The 17,983-nt window shown below is 40.5% G+C and overlaps 1 protein-coding gene across 4 annotated transcripts in view; it reads right to left on the reverse strand.

Annotated features, from left to right (window-relative positions):
• The window catches only part of fh (fumarate hydratase), a 41,163-nt gene that overhangs the window by 2,492 nt on the left and 20,688 nt on the right, over window positions 1-17,983 (reverse strand). For all 4 annotated transcript variants that reach the window (XM_043695586.1, XM_043695588.1, XM_043695589.1 and 1 more), the window contains exons 6-8: window positions 15,063-15,228; window positions 11,896-12,099; window positions 3,374-3,501 (exon numbers count right to left, since the gene is read on the reverse strand). In XM_043695586.1, coding sequence (XP_043551521.1) covers window positions 3,374-3,501; window positions 11,896-12,099; window positions 15,063-15,228 — 498 coding nt within the window. The remainder of the gene's footprint in view (window positions 1-3,373; window positions 3,502-11,895; window positions 12,100-15,062; window positions 15,229-17,983) is intronic.

Here is a 17,983-nt window from a genome sequence, read left to right on the forward strand (position 1 = left end):
TGGATAGTAGTAACAGGATAGGTCAGAGTCAGCATGGATTTATGAAGGGGAAATCATGCTCGACTAATCTTCTGGAATTTTTTAAGGATGTAACTCTGAAGATGGACGAGGGAGGTCCAGTAGATGTTGTGTACCTGGACTTCCAGAAAGCTTTTGATAAAGTCCCACATAAGAGCTTAGTGAGCAAAATTAGGGTGCATGGTATTGGGGGCAAAGTACTAACTTGGATTGAAAGTTGGTTGGTTGACAGGAAACAAAGAGTAGAGATAAACGGCTCCATTTCGGAATGGCAGGCAGTGACCAGTGGGATCCGTGCTGGGACTACAGGGATCCGTGCTGGGACCGCAGCTTTTTATAATATATATTAATGATATTGAAGATGGTATTAATAATACCATTAGCAAATTTGCTGATGATACTAAGCTCGGTGGCAGGGTGAAATGTGAGGAGGATGTTAGGAGATTACAGGGTGACCTGGACAGGTTAGGTGAGTGTCAGATGCATGGCAGATGCAGTTTAATGTGGATAAATGTATGGTTATCCACTTTGGCGGCAAGAACAGGAAGGCAGATTACTACCTAAATGGAATCAATTTAGGTAAAGGGGCAGTACAAAGAGATCTGGGTGTTCTTGTACACCAGTCAATGAAGGTAAGCATGCAGGTACAGCAGATAGTGAAGGCGGCTAATAACATACTGGCCTTCATAACAAGAGGGATTGAGTATAGAAGCAAAGAGGTGCTTCTGCATTTGTACAGGGCCCTGGTGAGACCACACCTGAAGTACTGTGTGCGCTGTTCTGGTCTCCAAATTTGAGGAAAGACATTATGGCTATTGAGAGAGTGCAGCGTAGGTTCACGAGGTCAATTCCTGGAATGGCGGGACTACCTTACGCTGAAAGACTGGAGCAACTAGGCTTGTATACCCTTGAGTTTAGAAGACTGAAGGGGATCTGATTGAGACATATAAGATTATTAAAGGATTGGACACTCTGGAGGCAGGAAACATGCTTCCGCTGATGGGTGAGTGCTGAACCAGAGGACACAGCTTAAAAATACGAGGTAGACCATTTAGGACAGAGATGAGGAGAAACTTCTTCACCCAGAGAGTGGTGGTGTGTGGAATCCTCTGCCCCAGAGGGCAGTGGAGGCCCAGTCTCTGGATTCATTTAAGAAAGAGTTGGATAGAGCTCTCAAGGATAGTGGAATGAAGGGTTATGGAGATAAGGCAGGAACAGGACACTGATTAAGGATGATCAGCCATGATCATATTGAATGGTGGTGCAGGCTCGAAGGGCAGAATGGCCTACTCCTGCACCTATTGTCTATTGTCTATCCAGCTCCAACCCCAAGGCTGAGTGGAAAAATTATGCCTGGAACACCAATGTAGTACTGACAGAGCGCCGCACTGTCAGAAATGCCATCTTTCGGATGAGAAACAAGATTAGATCAGAGAGTAGATTCCTTACAGTGTTGGAAACAGGCCCTTCGGTCCAACAAGTCCATGCCAACCCTCCGAAGAGTAACCCATCCAGACCCATTTCCCTCTGACTAATGCACCAAACACTACGGGCAATTTAGCATGGCCAATCCACCAGATCTGCACATCTTTGGATTGCGGGAGGAAACTGGAGCACCCGGAGGAAACCCACGCAGACACGGTGAGAATGCGCAAACTCCACGCAGACAGTTGCCCGAGGCTGGAATCGAACCCGGGTCCCTGGTGCTGTGAGGTTGCAGTGCTAACCACTGAGCCACTGTGCCGCCCTAAAACGAGACTCCATTTATCTATTTGGGTGGGTTGGATAGATCCCACCGCACTAATCTGAAGATGAACTGGGGATTATCCCTGTCCTGCCAATATTTGTCACTCAATCCATATCACAATAACAATTATCTGGTTGTCATTGTTTCTGTTTGTGGGAGCTTGCTGTCTGCAAATTGGCTATGTTTCTAGTGACTAGACTTCAAAATGATTCCAATGGCTGTAAAAGTACTTTGAGACATCTGATGGCTATGCGAAGTGCTGTACAATTGCATGTTGCTTTTTCCTCCTCTGCATCAGAAAATTCAACCTTTCAAGAGCTTAAATATCACATTGCTCAGAAACAAAAAGAGGGCTGACTACAAAACAAAAAGTCTGTTGAGACCTAGTACTATTTACTACACAGACTATATTTTGAACAGCAGTGACAATGCAGGATTCCTGTATTTTGAAGCTTCTTAAAAAACAAAAATACAGTTCACTGTGTTGAGAATATGGAACTCACAACCATGTGGAATGGTTGAGAACACTTAATGGCAAGTTAGATAAGGGAAAAAAATGAATAAGAATGTGCTGGGATGAAATGAAGTAAACAGAGTAGGAGTAGGCTTGTGTGGGGCGCATGCTGGGGCACTGAGTAAATTTGAAGGAGAGATAGACAGATTTTTAAATAGTAATGTCATGAAGGAATATGGGGAGTGGGCAGCAAAGTGGAGTTGAGGCCAAGATGAGATCAGCTGAGATTGCACGAAATGGTACAGCAGGCTCAAAGAGCTGAATTGCTCTTAGTTCTTATAAAACACCAGCAGAGAAATAATGACATATTAATTCGAAATAATTCAATGGTTCTGTTACAAAGTAACTGTGAGGAGCCACAGAAACACTAAATTCTGACAGTGGCAAACTTGGCTGACCATGCCAATTGTTTTCGTCTTTGCACTTTGAACAACCAGTCTCAAAAACTTGCAATATAACTCCTTTCTTGCACATGCTTTAGGAGGGCAGCAGTAGAAAGGCAACATAAATAAGGAAAGGGAATTAGCTTTGCGACCTCAAGTTATCACAAAGCCCTTCACAACCAAAGAAGGACTTCTGAAGTGTAGTCATTGCTGTTAATACAGAAAAATACAACCACCAACTTGGATATGGCAAGGTCCCTCATAAATTATCATTACCAACTTTTTTAAGATTAGTTGTTTGAATCTGTTTGGCTTTGATATCGAAGCCCTGGTGACACACAGTGACAATTTGAAGTCCTGAATTGGAATTGTAGTGTCCTCCTTCCCCTACCGCTAATCAAAAGTTAATGATTCCTCTTGCTCTTCCCCATTTCAGCATTAGCAATGCAGAATGCACTATCATTCTAGAAATCAGTTCAAGACCCAAAACACAATCTAACAGGAAATGAAGTTTGAGCATTAATATGTTATTTTAAAATATGCCTCGGCAAAAAAGGACTGTATATCAATAACAGTTGGAGTTCGAAGAAAATCAATTATTCAGCCACTCAACAATAATATTAAATCATTGTATAGGTAGAAATGCATATGGACCTACATATTTAACAGTAGCCAATTCTTTTGAATATTATCAGATCTCCCAGCACTTACTATCATGGGTTTGAAAACATTCAGCTCGAAGTGGCCATTACTTCCGCCAACAGTAACAGCAACATGATTTCCCATGACCTGTGCTGCGACCATGGTAATAGCTTCACACTGGGTGGGGTTTACCTTACCTGTCAAAACACAAAAATGCAATTAACATTTGCCATACAAGCTACAATCACACATTACCAGAAATAGGAATTTTTATTACGTCCTTACTGCAAATGCATGATCGTACAAGATGATCTTGTTAGCAACTTGAAGTGAAACTGCTTTCTGATTAGCAATTGTCATGTCTAGACTTAACATTCTTACAGTCAGCTGTGGTTCCCAAAAACCTAGTGGTGCAGTTATTTTCTTAAGCTGAATCCTGCAGATATTCAACTTGAAATAAACCTGGAAGTACTCAGCATTTCAGGAAGGATCTGTGGAGAGGGACGAGAGATAATGTTTCAGGTGGGTGACCTTACATTAGAAAATGTTTTTTGAACAAGGGGTGAGAGTGGGACAAGGACAAAAGGAATGTTTGCACTATGGTGAAAGACAGAAGAGAATGAACACTTGAAGAATTCGCCTTCCAGGGTCAATGGTAATGATGCAAGAAAAGAAACAAAGCAAGATGTGCCTAGAACAGATGTGATACTGTCAGAAAGAAAAAAAAAATTAAACTCAAACAAAATGAAACAAAAATGGGGCCGGGGTAATCAATTGAACTTGCTGAACTCAATTTTGATTCCAGAAGATGGTCAATTATTTAACTGAAAGATGAGATGATGTTCATCAAGCTTATGTTAACCTTCACTGAAACATTGGAGTAAGCAGACAGCAGAATTGTCAGTGCAACAGCAAGGTGGTTAATTAAAATGACGCCTGCCAGAATCTTGGCATGAGGTTTGGCATGTGAAAGCAGGTGTTTCACAAAGTATTCAACCAATCTGTGTTTGCTCTCCACAGTGTAGAAGGGGGCATATTGTCAGAAGTGAATACAATAGACCAGATTGAAAGGAATACTCACAAATCTCTGCTTTTCATGGAAGGAAGATTGGACGCCTTAGATGGTAAGGAGTGAGAAGATAAAAGTGCTGCTAGTATATCTTCAGCACTTGCATTAAACAAATTTATGGGAAGGTTATGGGATGTTGGAGGTGACTTGGACCAAGATACAATGGAGAGAATGGTGCCTACAGAATACTGAAAGGGAAGAATAGGGGGAGATGTATTTGGATGACTCATTACACTGGAGGTAGTGGAAAATAATATGGAATATGGAAACAAAGAAACACAGAAATAAGGAGGAGGAGTTGGCCAGTTGGCCCTTTGAGCCTAGTCTGCCATTAAATATGATCATTACTGATCATTCATTTAATATTCTGTTCCTGCTTACCCCCCCCAACACCCTTTGATCCCGTTAGCACTAAAACCTAAATCCAACTCCTTCTTGAAAACATTTGATTTTTGGCCTCAACTGCTTACTGTGGCAGAGAAATCCACAGACTCACCACACTGTGGGTGAAGAAATTTCACTTCACCTCAGTCCAAAATGGTCTCCCTGTATCCTTAAACTGCGACACTTGGTTCTCGGCTCCCCAATAATCAGGGTTTTCTTTCCGTCACAATGTATCTAATCCTGTTCAAATTGTGTGCATTTCTATGAGACTTGACCACTTCCCACCCGACTTTTCCAAACTCCAGTGAATAACTGATCCATTCTCTTTTCATACATCAGTCCTGCTGTCCCAAGAATCAGTCTGGCCAGCTTTGACAAAGGGTCAGTTTGACTCAAAACGTCAGCTCTTTTCTCTCCTTACAGATGCTGCCAGACCTGCTGAGATTTTCCAGCATTTTCTCTTTTGGTCAACTTTTGTTGTATTCCCTCCATAGACAGAGGGCATCCTTCCTCAGATAAGGAGATCAAACCTGTAAACAATATTCCGGGAACAAAAGCATAAGTTGCTGGAAAAGCTCAGCAGGTCTGGCAGCATCTGTGCAGAGAAATCAGAGTTAACATTTTGGGTCCAGTGACCCTTCCTCAGAACTCCAGGTGTGGTCTCATCAAAGCCCTGTAGAACTGCTAAAACACACACCTCTCCTATACTTGACCCCTCACATAATGAAGGCAGATATACATTTGCCTTCTTCACTACTTACTCCAGCCACATGCTTAACTTTCAGTGACTTATGTGCAAAGATGCACAAGTCCGGTTGCACCTCACCCTTTCCCAACTGATCATTATTCAGTGAAGAATCTGCCTTCTGGTTTTTGATATCAAAATGGACAACCTCGTATTTATCTACATTTGACTTCATCTGGCATGCATCTGCTCCCTCCCTGTCCAAATTACACTGAAGAGCTTCTGCATTCTCCTAACAGTTGAACATCCCAGACAGCTTTGTGTCATCTGCAAACTTGCGAGATAGTACATTTAGTTCCCTCATCTAAACCATTAACATATATTGTGAATAATTGGGGGCAAGCGCTATTCAACTAATCACTGGCTGTCACATGGTAAAAGATCAGTTTATTTCTATTCTTTGCTTCCTGTTCTCTATCTAGATCAGTACTCCAAGCTCAAGCACTTTAATTTTACAGGCAAATATCTCACATGGCACTCACTGAAAACTTCCTAAAAGTCCAAGTAAATTGCTCTATTGGCTCTCCCTTATCAACTCTACTAATTACATCCTTGAAAAATTCAAGTAGGTTTGTGAACCACAATTTCCTTTTTGTAAATCCACACCGACTCTGTCCAATTCTTTCACTATTTGCCAAGCACTCAGCTGTTTTATTTTTTAGACGGACTCTAGTATTTTCATTCCACCTGACATCAGGTGATGGTGGGTGTTAGGGTGGAAGGTAAAGACAAGGGGGAACCTTCTTGCGGTTCTGGGAGGGCAAGGGTTAAGAGCAGAGGTGCAGAAAGTAGATTGGATTCGTCAACAGCCCTCTCAACTACAATTAGGGAGGATTCTCACCTGAACAGAATACTGTCATGGAAGGTTGCATCACAAGAACTGATGCAATAGAGACTGAGAAACTGAGGGAATAGAATGGAATCCTTATGGCAGTTGAGTGCACAGAAGCGTAGTCAAATTAGCTGTGGGAAAATAATGAATTAATTGATGGCCTATCACCGGGAATGAAGACAGAGAAGTCAAGGACGGAAAGAGAAGAGTTGAATGCGGACCATGAGAAATGGAGGAAAGGTTGGAAATTGGAGGCAAGGTTTTAAGTCTTTTTCCAATTTAGTACAACAGCAGGCTATTGCAGACATCATTAGTAACTTTTCACAGTTCTGATGAAAGGTCACATTCTTGAAACATTCTCTCTCTTACGGATGCTACTTGACTTTCTGAGTATTTGTCAAGCACGTTCTGCCTCGATGCAGTTTCTTGGTGTGCTAACACAAAGGCCAATCAGGCTCACATGTAGTTTCCCAAATATAAATCTTCTGAAGAGCACTGACTTAGGCAAGTGATGGAAAAAAGGAAACAGGCATTTTTGCATCTGTTGTGGTGACTGGAAGACAAAAAGCTTCTGCAACATGTCTCCCTTCTTGGTGAAAAAGGAAATAAAAATGTAGGCATATTGTGACATCAGCACTAACGTAGACTGATTTTACAAAAAATGAATAATGTCACTACCTAACACTCAATGCTGTTTGCTTGAAGGATAATCTTCCTTTAATCAGATGAGTTTCAGTCACAGAGTTGTTTGCTTTAATTTGAACAGACTCTGTTTAAATATAGTCCATTTTCTTTAAGGGTGCAGAGACTGTGTCTTAAAATAGACTGCACACTGTAGGTTTGCCAGAAGTCCTACCTCACCAACTGACACAATGGTGTCAACACTTTATCAAATATTTTTTTTTAAAGTACAGGTGACTTCACGTTGTTCTCATATCCCACAATTTACATTTTTGCACTGACCAAATGCTGATAACAGTGGAGTCTTCTCACACATAGTAGTGATAGTCTTTAAAAAACCCAATGGTGCCAGACAGAGATGTTTTTTATTGGTTTTGCTTTCAAGGCTTCATTTCCGTCTAAGCTGACAGAATCAAACAACCTTCATGTTACTGCTATGGGAACTGCAACTCTGTGGCCTTCAGCACACCTCGATTAACAACTGCAGCACCAGTTAAGTAAAAAAGGAAAGTGACGCACAGTGGTTGAGCACTGCTGTTTCAGAATCTATTAAAAGAACATAACAGCAATTACAGAAGAACCAAGTTTAGGCTACCCCATCTGAGCTGTTGGTTGAGGCATGTTATATGATAAATAGGCCATTAGTGCAAACAGAAAACAAAACTGGAATTGATAAAAAGACAAAACAGTGCACTGTGCAATTCTAACTAATTTGCTGGACAAGGTATTGCAAAGAAGAGGAAATCAACTTTAAATCCAATTAAAAAGCAATAAAATTCATAATGGAAAACTTAACAGCCAGCCATTAAAACTATTGTTTGAAAATGAAGTTGCTTAATTTAGCAGAAGAGAGCTACAAGATATTCATCTATTACTTTAGTAAAATATTAATACAATTAAATTGTATTGTACAGATTGTACAGAAATTAAATCTTTCTGAATCAAAAGACTTACTTCCAAAATCTTTTGACATATCCTTCTCAGGCCAACCAAAATGTCTAATTAAAAATGATCACAATAATTTATACTGCAGAAGAAACGGGTTGGCAAATCAGCTCTGACTGGTTGAATCTTTGGCATAGAGAATACAACAAGGAACCAAAGACTTCCCAACACTTTGGGGTAATACAAAAACAGCACAATATATTTTTTTCCATTTGTGGAGAATAGGTCCCTGCAATTTGGTAGCTCCTAGTAAATGTAATTGAGCCACGTTACAATTTTGACAGGTTATCTTAAATTGGTTGTTCAATTATTAGCATGAAGAGCCTACTGTTCCTTGTTACTTTGACAATGGCACACAGTCACTCAGAGTCAAGCTGCCAACCAATCAGCAGCCCATATCCTCCTCAATATAAGTAACTGCATTTGTCCTGATGAATGCATGATCAAGGTTTCGTCAACATTTGAGTTGAGTGGATCAGTGCAACTATTTGCATAAATAAATTATATACCATGATAATCAACTTTTAAAGCCAATATTAAACGTCATCACCCTTCTCTGAGATATACTTAATGACTGAATTGGAACGGGATCAACATCTTTGCGGGGAAATTTGCTAGTGCTACTCAGGAGGCTTTAAACCAGTGCGGGGAACGGGAACAAAACAACAGTGAGAAATAAAGGTTGGTGAGGGGAGCAAGTCAAATAGCTAAGGCATACAAGAGCTTGGCAGAGAATGAGGTAAGACTGATAAATTAAACTGCATTTACTTCAATGCAAGAGGCCTGACAGGGAAGACAGATGAACTTACAGCATGGTTGGGAACATGGGACTGGGATATCATAGCTATTACAGAGACAGAGCTTAGGGATGGACAGGACTGGCAGCTTAATGTTTTGGGGTATTCTAAACCAAAGATAGAAAAGGAGGCAGCGGCGGGTGAGTTGGTGGCGAGAATAATGCTTTTGGTTACGGATAACTTTATGGCTGTACTTAGGGAGGTTGTTCCTAGGAGATAATCTGGTGAAAATATATGGGTGGAACTGATAATCAAGATAGAGATGATAATCTTGTTGGGACTATAGTCCCAATAGTCAGTGGGAAATTGAGAAGCAAATATGTAAGGAGATCTCATATATCTGTAAGAATAATAGGGTTGTAATGGCAGCGGATTTTAACTTTCCATAAACTAGGACTGTCATAACATTGAGGGCTTGGATGGCGAGAAATCTGTTAAGCATATACAAGAAAACTTTCTTATTCAAGTATGTGGATGTACCTGCTACCGAAGGAGCAATATTTGCCCTCACTTATTTCCCAACAGATAGTCAAGTGATGAGATATCAATGGGGGAGCACTTTGCTGTCAGTAATCCAATTCCCTGAGCTTTAAAATGTAAATAATTCAGATATGAATATAGGAGGTATGGTTAATAAGTTTGCAGGTGACACAAAAATGTAGTGTAGTGGACAGTGAAGATTACCATCTCAGTGTACAACAGGACCTTAATCAAATGGGCCAACGGGATGAGGAGTGGCAGATAGAGTTTAATTTAGATAAATATGAGATGTTGCATTTCAGTAAGGCAACCCAGGGCAGGACTTATACAGTTAATAGTAGGACACTATGGCCTGTTACCGAACAAAGAAAACTCGGGGTGCAGGTGTACAGTTCATTGAACGTGGAGTCAGAAGTAGACAGGGTGGTGAAACATCATGTTGCATGTGTAAAGGACATTGGTAAGGCCACTTTTAGAATACGGCATATAACTCTGGTCGCCCTTCTATAGGAAAGATGTTGTTAAATTTAAGAGGGTGCAGAAAAGATCTACATGGATGTTACTAGGACTAGAGGGTTTCTGTTCTATGGAGACTGAATAGGCAGTGGTTTCTCTCCCCTGGAGCATTGGAGGCAGAGGGAGACCTTAAAGAGGTACATAAAATCATGAAGGACATGGAATAGGGTGAATTGCCAAGGTCTTTTTCCGAGGGTAGGGGAGTCCAAAACTATAGGGCATAGGTTTAAGGTGAGAGAGGCAAGATTTAAAAAGGACCGGAGGTATAACTTGTTCACACAGTGGGTGATGAGTGTACGGAAGGAGCTGCCAGAGGAAGTGTGGAGGGTACAAATCACACATTATGAATGTAACATTTAAAAGACATCTGGATGGGCATATGCATGGGAATGGTTCAGGGGAATTTGGGCTAAACGCTGGCAAATGGGACTGGGTCAGATAGGAATGTCTGGTCAGTGCAGATGAATTGGACCAAAGGGTCTGTTTCCGTGCTGTATGATTGTGTATTTTTTATTCATTTACGAGATGTGTGCTTCATTAGCTGGACACAATCTAGCTGTCCCCAAAATGGTGGGGAGCTGCGTTCTTGAACTACTGCACTGTATTTGGTGTAGGTAAGCTTACAATACTGTTAGGAAGAGTGCTCCAGTTCCAGGATTTTCACTCAGCCACATTGCAGGAATTGCAATACATTTCCAAGTCAGATTACAGAGTAGCTTGGAGGAAAGTTTGTAGGTGTTCTTGTCCTTCTAGATAATAGTGGTAGTGGGTTTGGAAGGTTCTGTATCAGGAACCTTATTGCTGCAATGCATCTTGTCAGTGGCACAGACTGTTGTCACTGTACTATAATGGTGGAGAGAGTGACTGTGTAAACAGTGCCAAATCAAGCAGGCACTGGATAGATGGTATCAAGCTTCTTGGAGCTGCATTCATTGAACCAATGGGAAAACTCCATTGCACACCTCACTGTGCACTGTAGATGGTGGACACTGTTACTCACTGCAGGATTCAACCTCTTACCTGCTCAAATAGCCACTATATTTATAGGTTACTTCAGTTCAATTTCTAGTCCAAGGTAAAACTCAGGATGTTGATACCGGGAGATTCAACAATGGCAATACAAAGATTGTCAAGGGGCAATGGTCTGATTCCCTCTTGGTGGACATGGTCATTGCTTGGCACTTGGGTAGTGTCAATGTATCTTGTCAAATGTCAGCCCAAGTCTGGATACTGTCCAAGTCTTGCTACATTTTGAACACAGACTGCTTCAGTATCTGAGGAGGTCTGAATGGTGCTGAACATTGTGCAGTAATCAGTGAACATTTCCACTCCTGACCTTATGATGGAGGGAAGGTCGTTGATGAAACAGCTGAAAATGTCCAAAGCTGAGATGACTGACCTCTAACAACCGCAACAATCTTACTTTGTACTTGGCAGGATTCTAATCGATGGAGAGTTTTCACCAATTCTCATTGATTCTAGTTTTGTTTGAGTTCAGTGATGCCACACCTATACAAATGCGATCTTGACATCAAGGGCAATCATGCTCCTCTCTGGAGTTCATCATTTTTGTTCATGTCAGTACCAATGCTGTAACAAGGTCAGAATTCAATGAGCATCAGTAAGCTAATGCTATTCAAGTGCTGTTTGGTAGCATTCTTAATGATCAAGAGTGTGCTGATGCGTTAACAATTGACTGGGTTGAGTCTGCTCTATTCTCTGTGTACAACCCATATCCAGACAATGGTATTTACACAGCAATATGGAACAATGTTATAGCTGTACTGGAACAGCTAGGCTTGGGATGTGTCAAGTTTTGGAGCACACATTTTCAGTCATATTGCTAGAATGTCAGGGTTTTTGCAGTGAACAGTGCCTCAGGTGGTCAAAGTATTCTTCTGACAGGTTTTGAAGTACAAACATTCTTCGATTCAACTAAGATTTCTGTAGGTGCTTGTTTGGTCTTATAGGCAGACAGCTGCTTCCATGCCCCAATGAGTTACTGAAAAACGTGTTACATAAAGTTTAAACCAGTTACAGATTCAGTGTCATGCATGCATTCCACACAACATGGCATCAACATAACCACAATAGCCACTTCAGACAAACAGTCATTTTGCTTTCTGTAGATTGTAGGAGTACCTGGCATGATGCTGCTTCCTGGCTCATTTTCAGGCAAGGTAAGTTCACCCAAGCCAGAGCGAGGTCCAGATCCCAGAAAACGAATGTCATTAGCCACCTTCATCAAACTGCAGGCAACAACGTTCATGGCGCCACTCAGCTCAACCAAGGCGTCATGTGCAGCAAGAGCTTCAAACTTATTAGGCGCAGTCACAAATGGTAAACCTGAAATAAAACAAAGGCAAATTTATTTTCTGTCACTGGTTTGCACTAGCTTAGTTTACCACCTGCCACTTGGGCTATAAGCATACATTCTGATGTGTACTGAATACCACCTATTGCCAGCATAACTTCAGAAAACCCAAATATTTCACCGTACAAAAGATAATGATGGTCCTGCCATCATTTGACAGCTTGATCCCACTGAACACAGATTTACCTCTTACTAATCAAAGCAAGATTGGTTTTGTTTTACTGTGAACCAGAGGTGCAGGGATGTTATTTTTAAACACAGGACAGCTGGAGAAAAGGAACAGAAAAATAGCAAAGACAAAAAAAACGATTAAATACTTAGATTATCCCAAGAAGGAAATGTCTAATAACAATCTCAGTGTTTAACTTGTCAGAATTCAGTCTACTTTTCTAATTTTGTTAATCATTACTACCTCAAAATAAATGAGACAAAAATGCTGTGGCAGGATGTATCTAACACAGGTAACCACATTGTTGATATATATTATTCAATATGCATTGATAATGTAGAATGGAGCCCTCATACACGAGGTACACTAAATCAATCACCACCCAAAAGAGGAAAATAAAAGAGATTAATGCCTCTGAAAGCCCCATGCATTTTTTTGTGTTTTTAATTCAGACTTTCATTTGTGTGGTTTCTTTTCAGCTATTTCAATAGTGAATGTTAGATTTGTTTGCCTCACACAATGTGTCTACAAATAAAAGAATAATAGAAATAGGAGAGGCCTGTTCTACCATTCATCAAGATCATGATTAATCTGCCCTAGGCCTGGACTCCCCTGTTCTGGTAGCCCAAAGCTTTCAGGTTCCTCATATTCAAAAATCTACCTCTTCTTTAAATACTTTCAATGATCTAACCTCCACAATTCTGGGGAAAAGAATTCTAGGCATTCACTAGCCTCTGAAAGAAGAAATTCTTTAGCATCTCAGTTTTAAAATGAGGGTCTCCTTATTCTGTAAGCTCCCAGCTAGAGATCACCTCACTCATGGGAATATCTTCTCAGCATCTACCATGACCAGCCCCCTCAAAAGCTTGTATGTTTTGATAAGATCACCCTCACTCTTCTAAACCTTCATGAATAAAGACCAAACCTTTTTAGCCATTCTTGATAAGTCATGTGTTCATCCAGGGAATCAGTCTAGTAATCCTTTTTGAACAACCTACTGTGCCAGTAAATCCTTGATTAAATACAGGAACCAAATATAGGATGCTTGGGGCTTTCAGAGGCATTAATCTCTTTTTTTTCCTCTTTTGTGTGGTGATTGATTTAGTGTACCTCTTGTATGAAGGCTCCATTCTACATGATCAATGCATATTGATTAAGGTATATCAGTCCTCCAAGTGTGACCTCACCAACACTCCTTGTTTAAAACTCAGATCCCCAGCCATAAAGGTCAAAGGCCTATTTGCCTTCTTAATTATTTGCTGCATCTGCATGCTAACTTTTTGCGTAACAAGCACAAAATATCTAAAATCTGCTGTGGTGCAGTTTTTTTTTGGAGGCTCTTTTCAATTTAATAATAGGCTGCAATATGATTCTTCCTAGTAAAGTGCATGACCTCACATTTTCCAATGTGAAACTTTAATCTGCCAAGTTTTTGTCCATTCACTCAACCTCTCTCTGTCCCCTTACAGATTCTTTATGTCCTCATCACAACATGCCTTCCCACTATTTTTGTACTGTTATCAATTTTGGTCACATTGTAATCTGCCCCTCTTCCAAGTCATTAACATTGATAGTACATAATTGAGGCCGTAGGCATAATTCTTGAGGCAATCCACCAGTTAAGTCTTTCCAAACTGAAAAAGACTAATTAATCCCAGTCCTTTGTCATTTGTTATGTTAGTCCGGGCTAATACATTACTCCCAATACTACAAGCTCCTTTCTTGTGCAATAGCCTTTTACGAAGCAGCTTGTTGAATGCCTTCTGAGAATACAAATACACTAGAAACACTGGTTCCCCTTTATCATGTTGCTTGTTATATTCTCAAGTAACTCTAGCAAATTTGCCAAACATGGTTTTGTGAAATGGTAACCATGTTGACTCTAATGGATTGTGTTAAACCTTTCTAAGTACTCTGCTATTTCTTCCTTAACATAGGACTCTAGAATTATTGCAACAGGTATTCTGCTACCTGACCCATAGTCTCCAGTCTCCTTCCCTTTTTTGAACAGGGGCATCACATTTACAGTTTTCCAATCTGCTGGAACCCTTGGTTGCAAGGCATCAGGTCCTGACAACATTCCTACCTTTAGTTTCAATACTTTTTCCTGGTGAACAAAGTTAAAAATCACACAACACCAGGTTATAGTCCAACAGGTTTATTTGGAAGCACTAGCTTTCGGAGCACTGCTCCTTCAACAGCAGCGGACCAAATGCTAGTGCTTCCAAATAAACCTGTTGGACTATAACCTGGTGTTGTGTGATTTTTAACTTTGTACATCCCAGTCCAACACCAGCACCTCCAAATCATGACTTTTCCAGGTGATACAGACTGTTACAAGAGCTTTCCTCCCCATTGTAAACACTCCAAAAAGATAATAAGGTGTCAAGGCTCCTACAATTAGCTATTCTCTTTCTTTTCATATAACCATAGAAGTTTTTATTCTTTGTTTTCATATTTCTTGTCAACTTACTTTATAATCAATTTTCTCTCTCATTAATTTCTTTTTTGGTTGTCCACTCCTGGTATCTAAAAAATTTCCAACTTTCTGACCGAACACTGGTTTCTGCTATTTGTATAGTTTACTTTTTGGTTGAATACTCTCCTTAACAGTCTTTGATAACCACAGGTGGCTCATCATTCTTATAGAGTCCTTCTTTTTGCTTCAAATAGATTTTTGCTGAGCATGACAGAAAACAGTAAGATGGAATTGCATCATCAGTAAAGGTTACAGCATAGGTTACTGTGTATAATGATGTATCTGACCTGTGAGCTCTGAGACTTTGGCAGCCACCTTCTCCGCGAACCCTATTCTTGTGTTCAATCCTGTTCCCACTGCAGTCCCACCAGCGGCTAACTCATATATTCTTGGCAGTGCAGCCTTAATCCGTTCCATACTATATTTTATCTGCTGTACATAGCCACTAAACTCCTAAATATGAAGAAACAGAATAGACAGTGAATTTCAATCAATATTTTAAAGCAAAAATTCAGTCAATTTGAAAAACTATTTCACAGGAGGACACCATTGTCACAGTACTTTGAGAGCACTTTTTTTTTCTAAAGACTAGTTTAGCAAACTAACCTTGACAGTGGTGTTTCAAGTCCACAGAGATTGGTGAGAATGATGGCTTTCTTTCACTTGAGTGATCTCAGTCCATTTCTTGGCATGAGACTCAACCCAAAATTGGCCACAATTTTCCACAAATTAGTATTTTGACTCCAAGAAGCAGTAAGTACTGCTAGTTCTGGGGACCTGGGTTCAAATCCTGTCATGGTAGATGGTGGAATTTGAATTCAGTCAAGACTGGGATTAAGGGTCTAATAATGACCATGAAACCATTGCCAATTGTCACTAATGTCCTTTCAGGATGGAACCTGTCATCTTTACCTTGTCTGGCCTAACTGTGACTCTAAACCCACTGCAATTTGGTTGATTCTTAACTGCCTGCTGGGTAATTAGGAATGAGCAATAAATGCTGGCATTGTCAGAGATGCCCACATGAGTAAATAAAAAACGTTTCTGGAGGCAGAAGGGTGGAGTGGGAAGAGAGACGTCTACAACAATTAAACTGTGCTGAATTTTACATTAATGCACAATGCTACAACACAGCAGAAACAGCTTCAGACAAGACATTTATAAAATTTAACGAGAGATTATTTGGTAATGAAACTGGGTGCTTAAATGGGTAAATATTCATCAGCACTATTATCCCTTGCATGATTGAAAAAAACAAATAGTTTCTCTCCAACTCTGTAGACAGATGCACCAAATAATTTCAGTTTAATAGCTACAGAATGGAAATTAAGCCCCACTTTCACTTTAATTGTGTTCTTCAATCAATTAGCCACTAGTTACACACAGCTAAATGGGAATTATGGTATGGATAACTGCATTTTTGATTAGCAAATAGAAAATGAATAATAAGCACTATTGTTGGGTATATGATCTCAATACTCATATTTGCACAACATTTGCGTACTTTAACCTTTGATTTGTTGACAAGGTGAAAAGCAAAGTGTGTTTTCATCCGTTGTGTGCTTTCCTTCTTTGTTGATTATTTTTAGCAATTCATCAATAAGCAATGAGTAACACCATTGAAAACAGCAAACTTCAACACCATGGGAACACTAGCAACATAAGGAGATGGGTGCCAGATTGATGCATCAGAATAATAATGTCAGTGGGACAAGGCAAGTCCAAACAATAATGAGCATCTACAAGAAATAGCCACACCGTACAAATGTACGAACAAACCTCATGGACTCAACAATTGAATCCCTTGCCATTCAGACTTCTGCCCCTGCCAGATAGAAATTGCCTTTATCAAAGTCACAAAGGACACCCTACAGAGCTGAGACATTGATAGGAAATGCCCCTCATTCATTTTAATCCATCTGCAGCATTTGACAGGAGGACCACAACTTGCTCTTCCTCAAAGTCTCTACTGTCATCCAATTGGGTGGGAGCGCACTTAAGCTTGATTACATTCTAATTGATCTAACCACATGAAATAATGTATTTGTTTGCTCTCACAGTTATTTCTGGTAGACCCCCAAGATCAGTCCTTTATTCTTCCCATTTCTCATCTACAGATTGCCCTTCGGCAGCACCATGTGAAATACACAGGAATAGTTTTCATAGAACATAGAACAATACAGCGCAGAATAGGCCCTTCGGACCTCCATGTTGCACCAACCTGTGAACTATTCTCAGCTCGTCCCCCTACACTATCCCATCACCATCCATGTGCTTATCCAAGGATTGTTTAAACCTCCCTAAGGTGGCTGAGTTAACTACGTTAGCAGGTAGGGCATTCCACGCCCTTACCATTCTCTGTGTAAACAACCTGCCTCTAACATCTGTCTTAAATCTATCACCCCTCAACTTGTAGTTATGCCCCCTCGTACAAGCTGACGTCATCATCACAGGAAAGAACTTTCACTGTCTACCCTATCTAATTGTCTGATCATCTTGTATGTCTCTATCAAATCCCCACTTAGCCTTCTTCTTTCCAATGAGAACAGATCCAAATCTCTCAGCCTTTCCTCATAAAATCTTCCCTCCAGACCAGGTAACATCCTGGTAAATCTCCTCTGCACCTTTTCCAATGTTTCCAAATCCTTCCCGAAATATGGCGACCAGAACCGTACACAATATTCCTAATGTGGCTGCACTAGCGTTTTGTATAGCTGCAGCATGACATGCGGCTCCGGAACTCAATTCCTCTACCAATGAATCCTAACACACCATATGCCTTCTTAACAGCACTATCAACCTGGGTGGCAACTTTCAGGGATCTACGTACATGGGCTCCAAGATCCCTCTGCACATCAACACTACCAAGAATCTTTCCATTGACCCAGTACTCTGCATTCCTGTTATTCTTCCCAAAGTGCATCACCAAGTATTTGGCTGCATTGAACTCCATTTGCCACCTCTCAGTCCAATTCTGCAGTTTGTCCAAGTCCCCCTGCAACCTGTAACATTCTTCCAAACTGTCCACTACTCCATTGACTTCAGTGTCATCTGCAAATTTACTAATCCATCCACCTGTGCCTGCGTCTAAGTCATTTATAAAAATGACAAACAGCAGTGGTCCCAAAACAGATCCTTGCGGCACACCACTAGTAACTGGATTCCAGGTTGAATATTCTCCATCAACCACCATTTGCTGCCTTCTTTC

Source organism: Chiloscyllium plagiosum, chromosome 9 (genome assembly GCF_004010195.1).
Source record: "Chiloscyllium plagiosum isolate BGI_BamShark_2017 chromosome 9, ASM401019v2, whole genome shotgun sequence".
Taxonomy (NCBI): Eukaryota; Metazoa; Chordata; class Chondrichthyes; order Orectolobiformes; family Hemiscylliidae; genus Chiloscyllium; species Chiloscyllium plagiosum.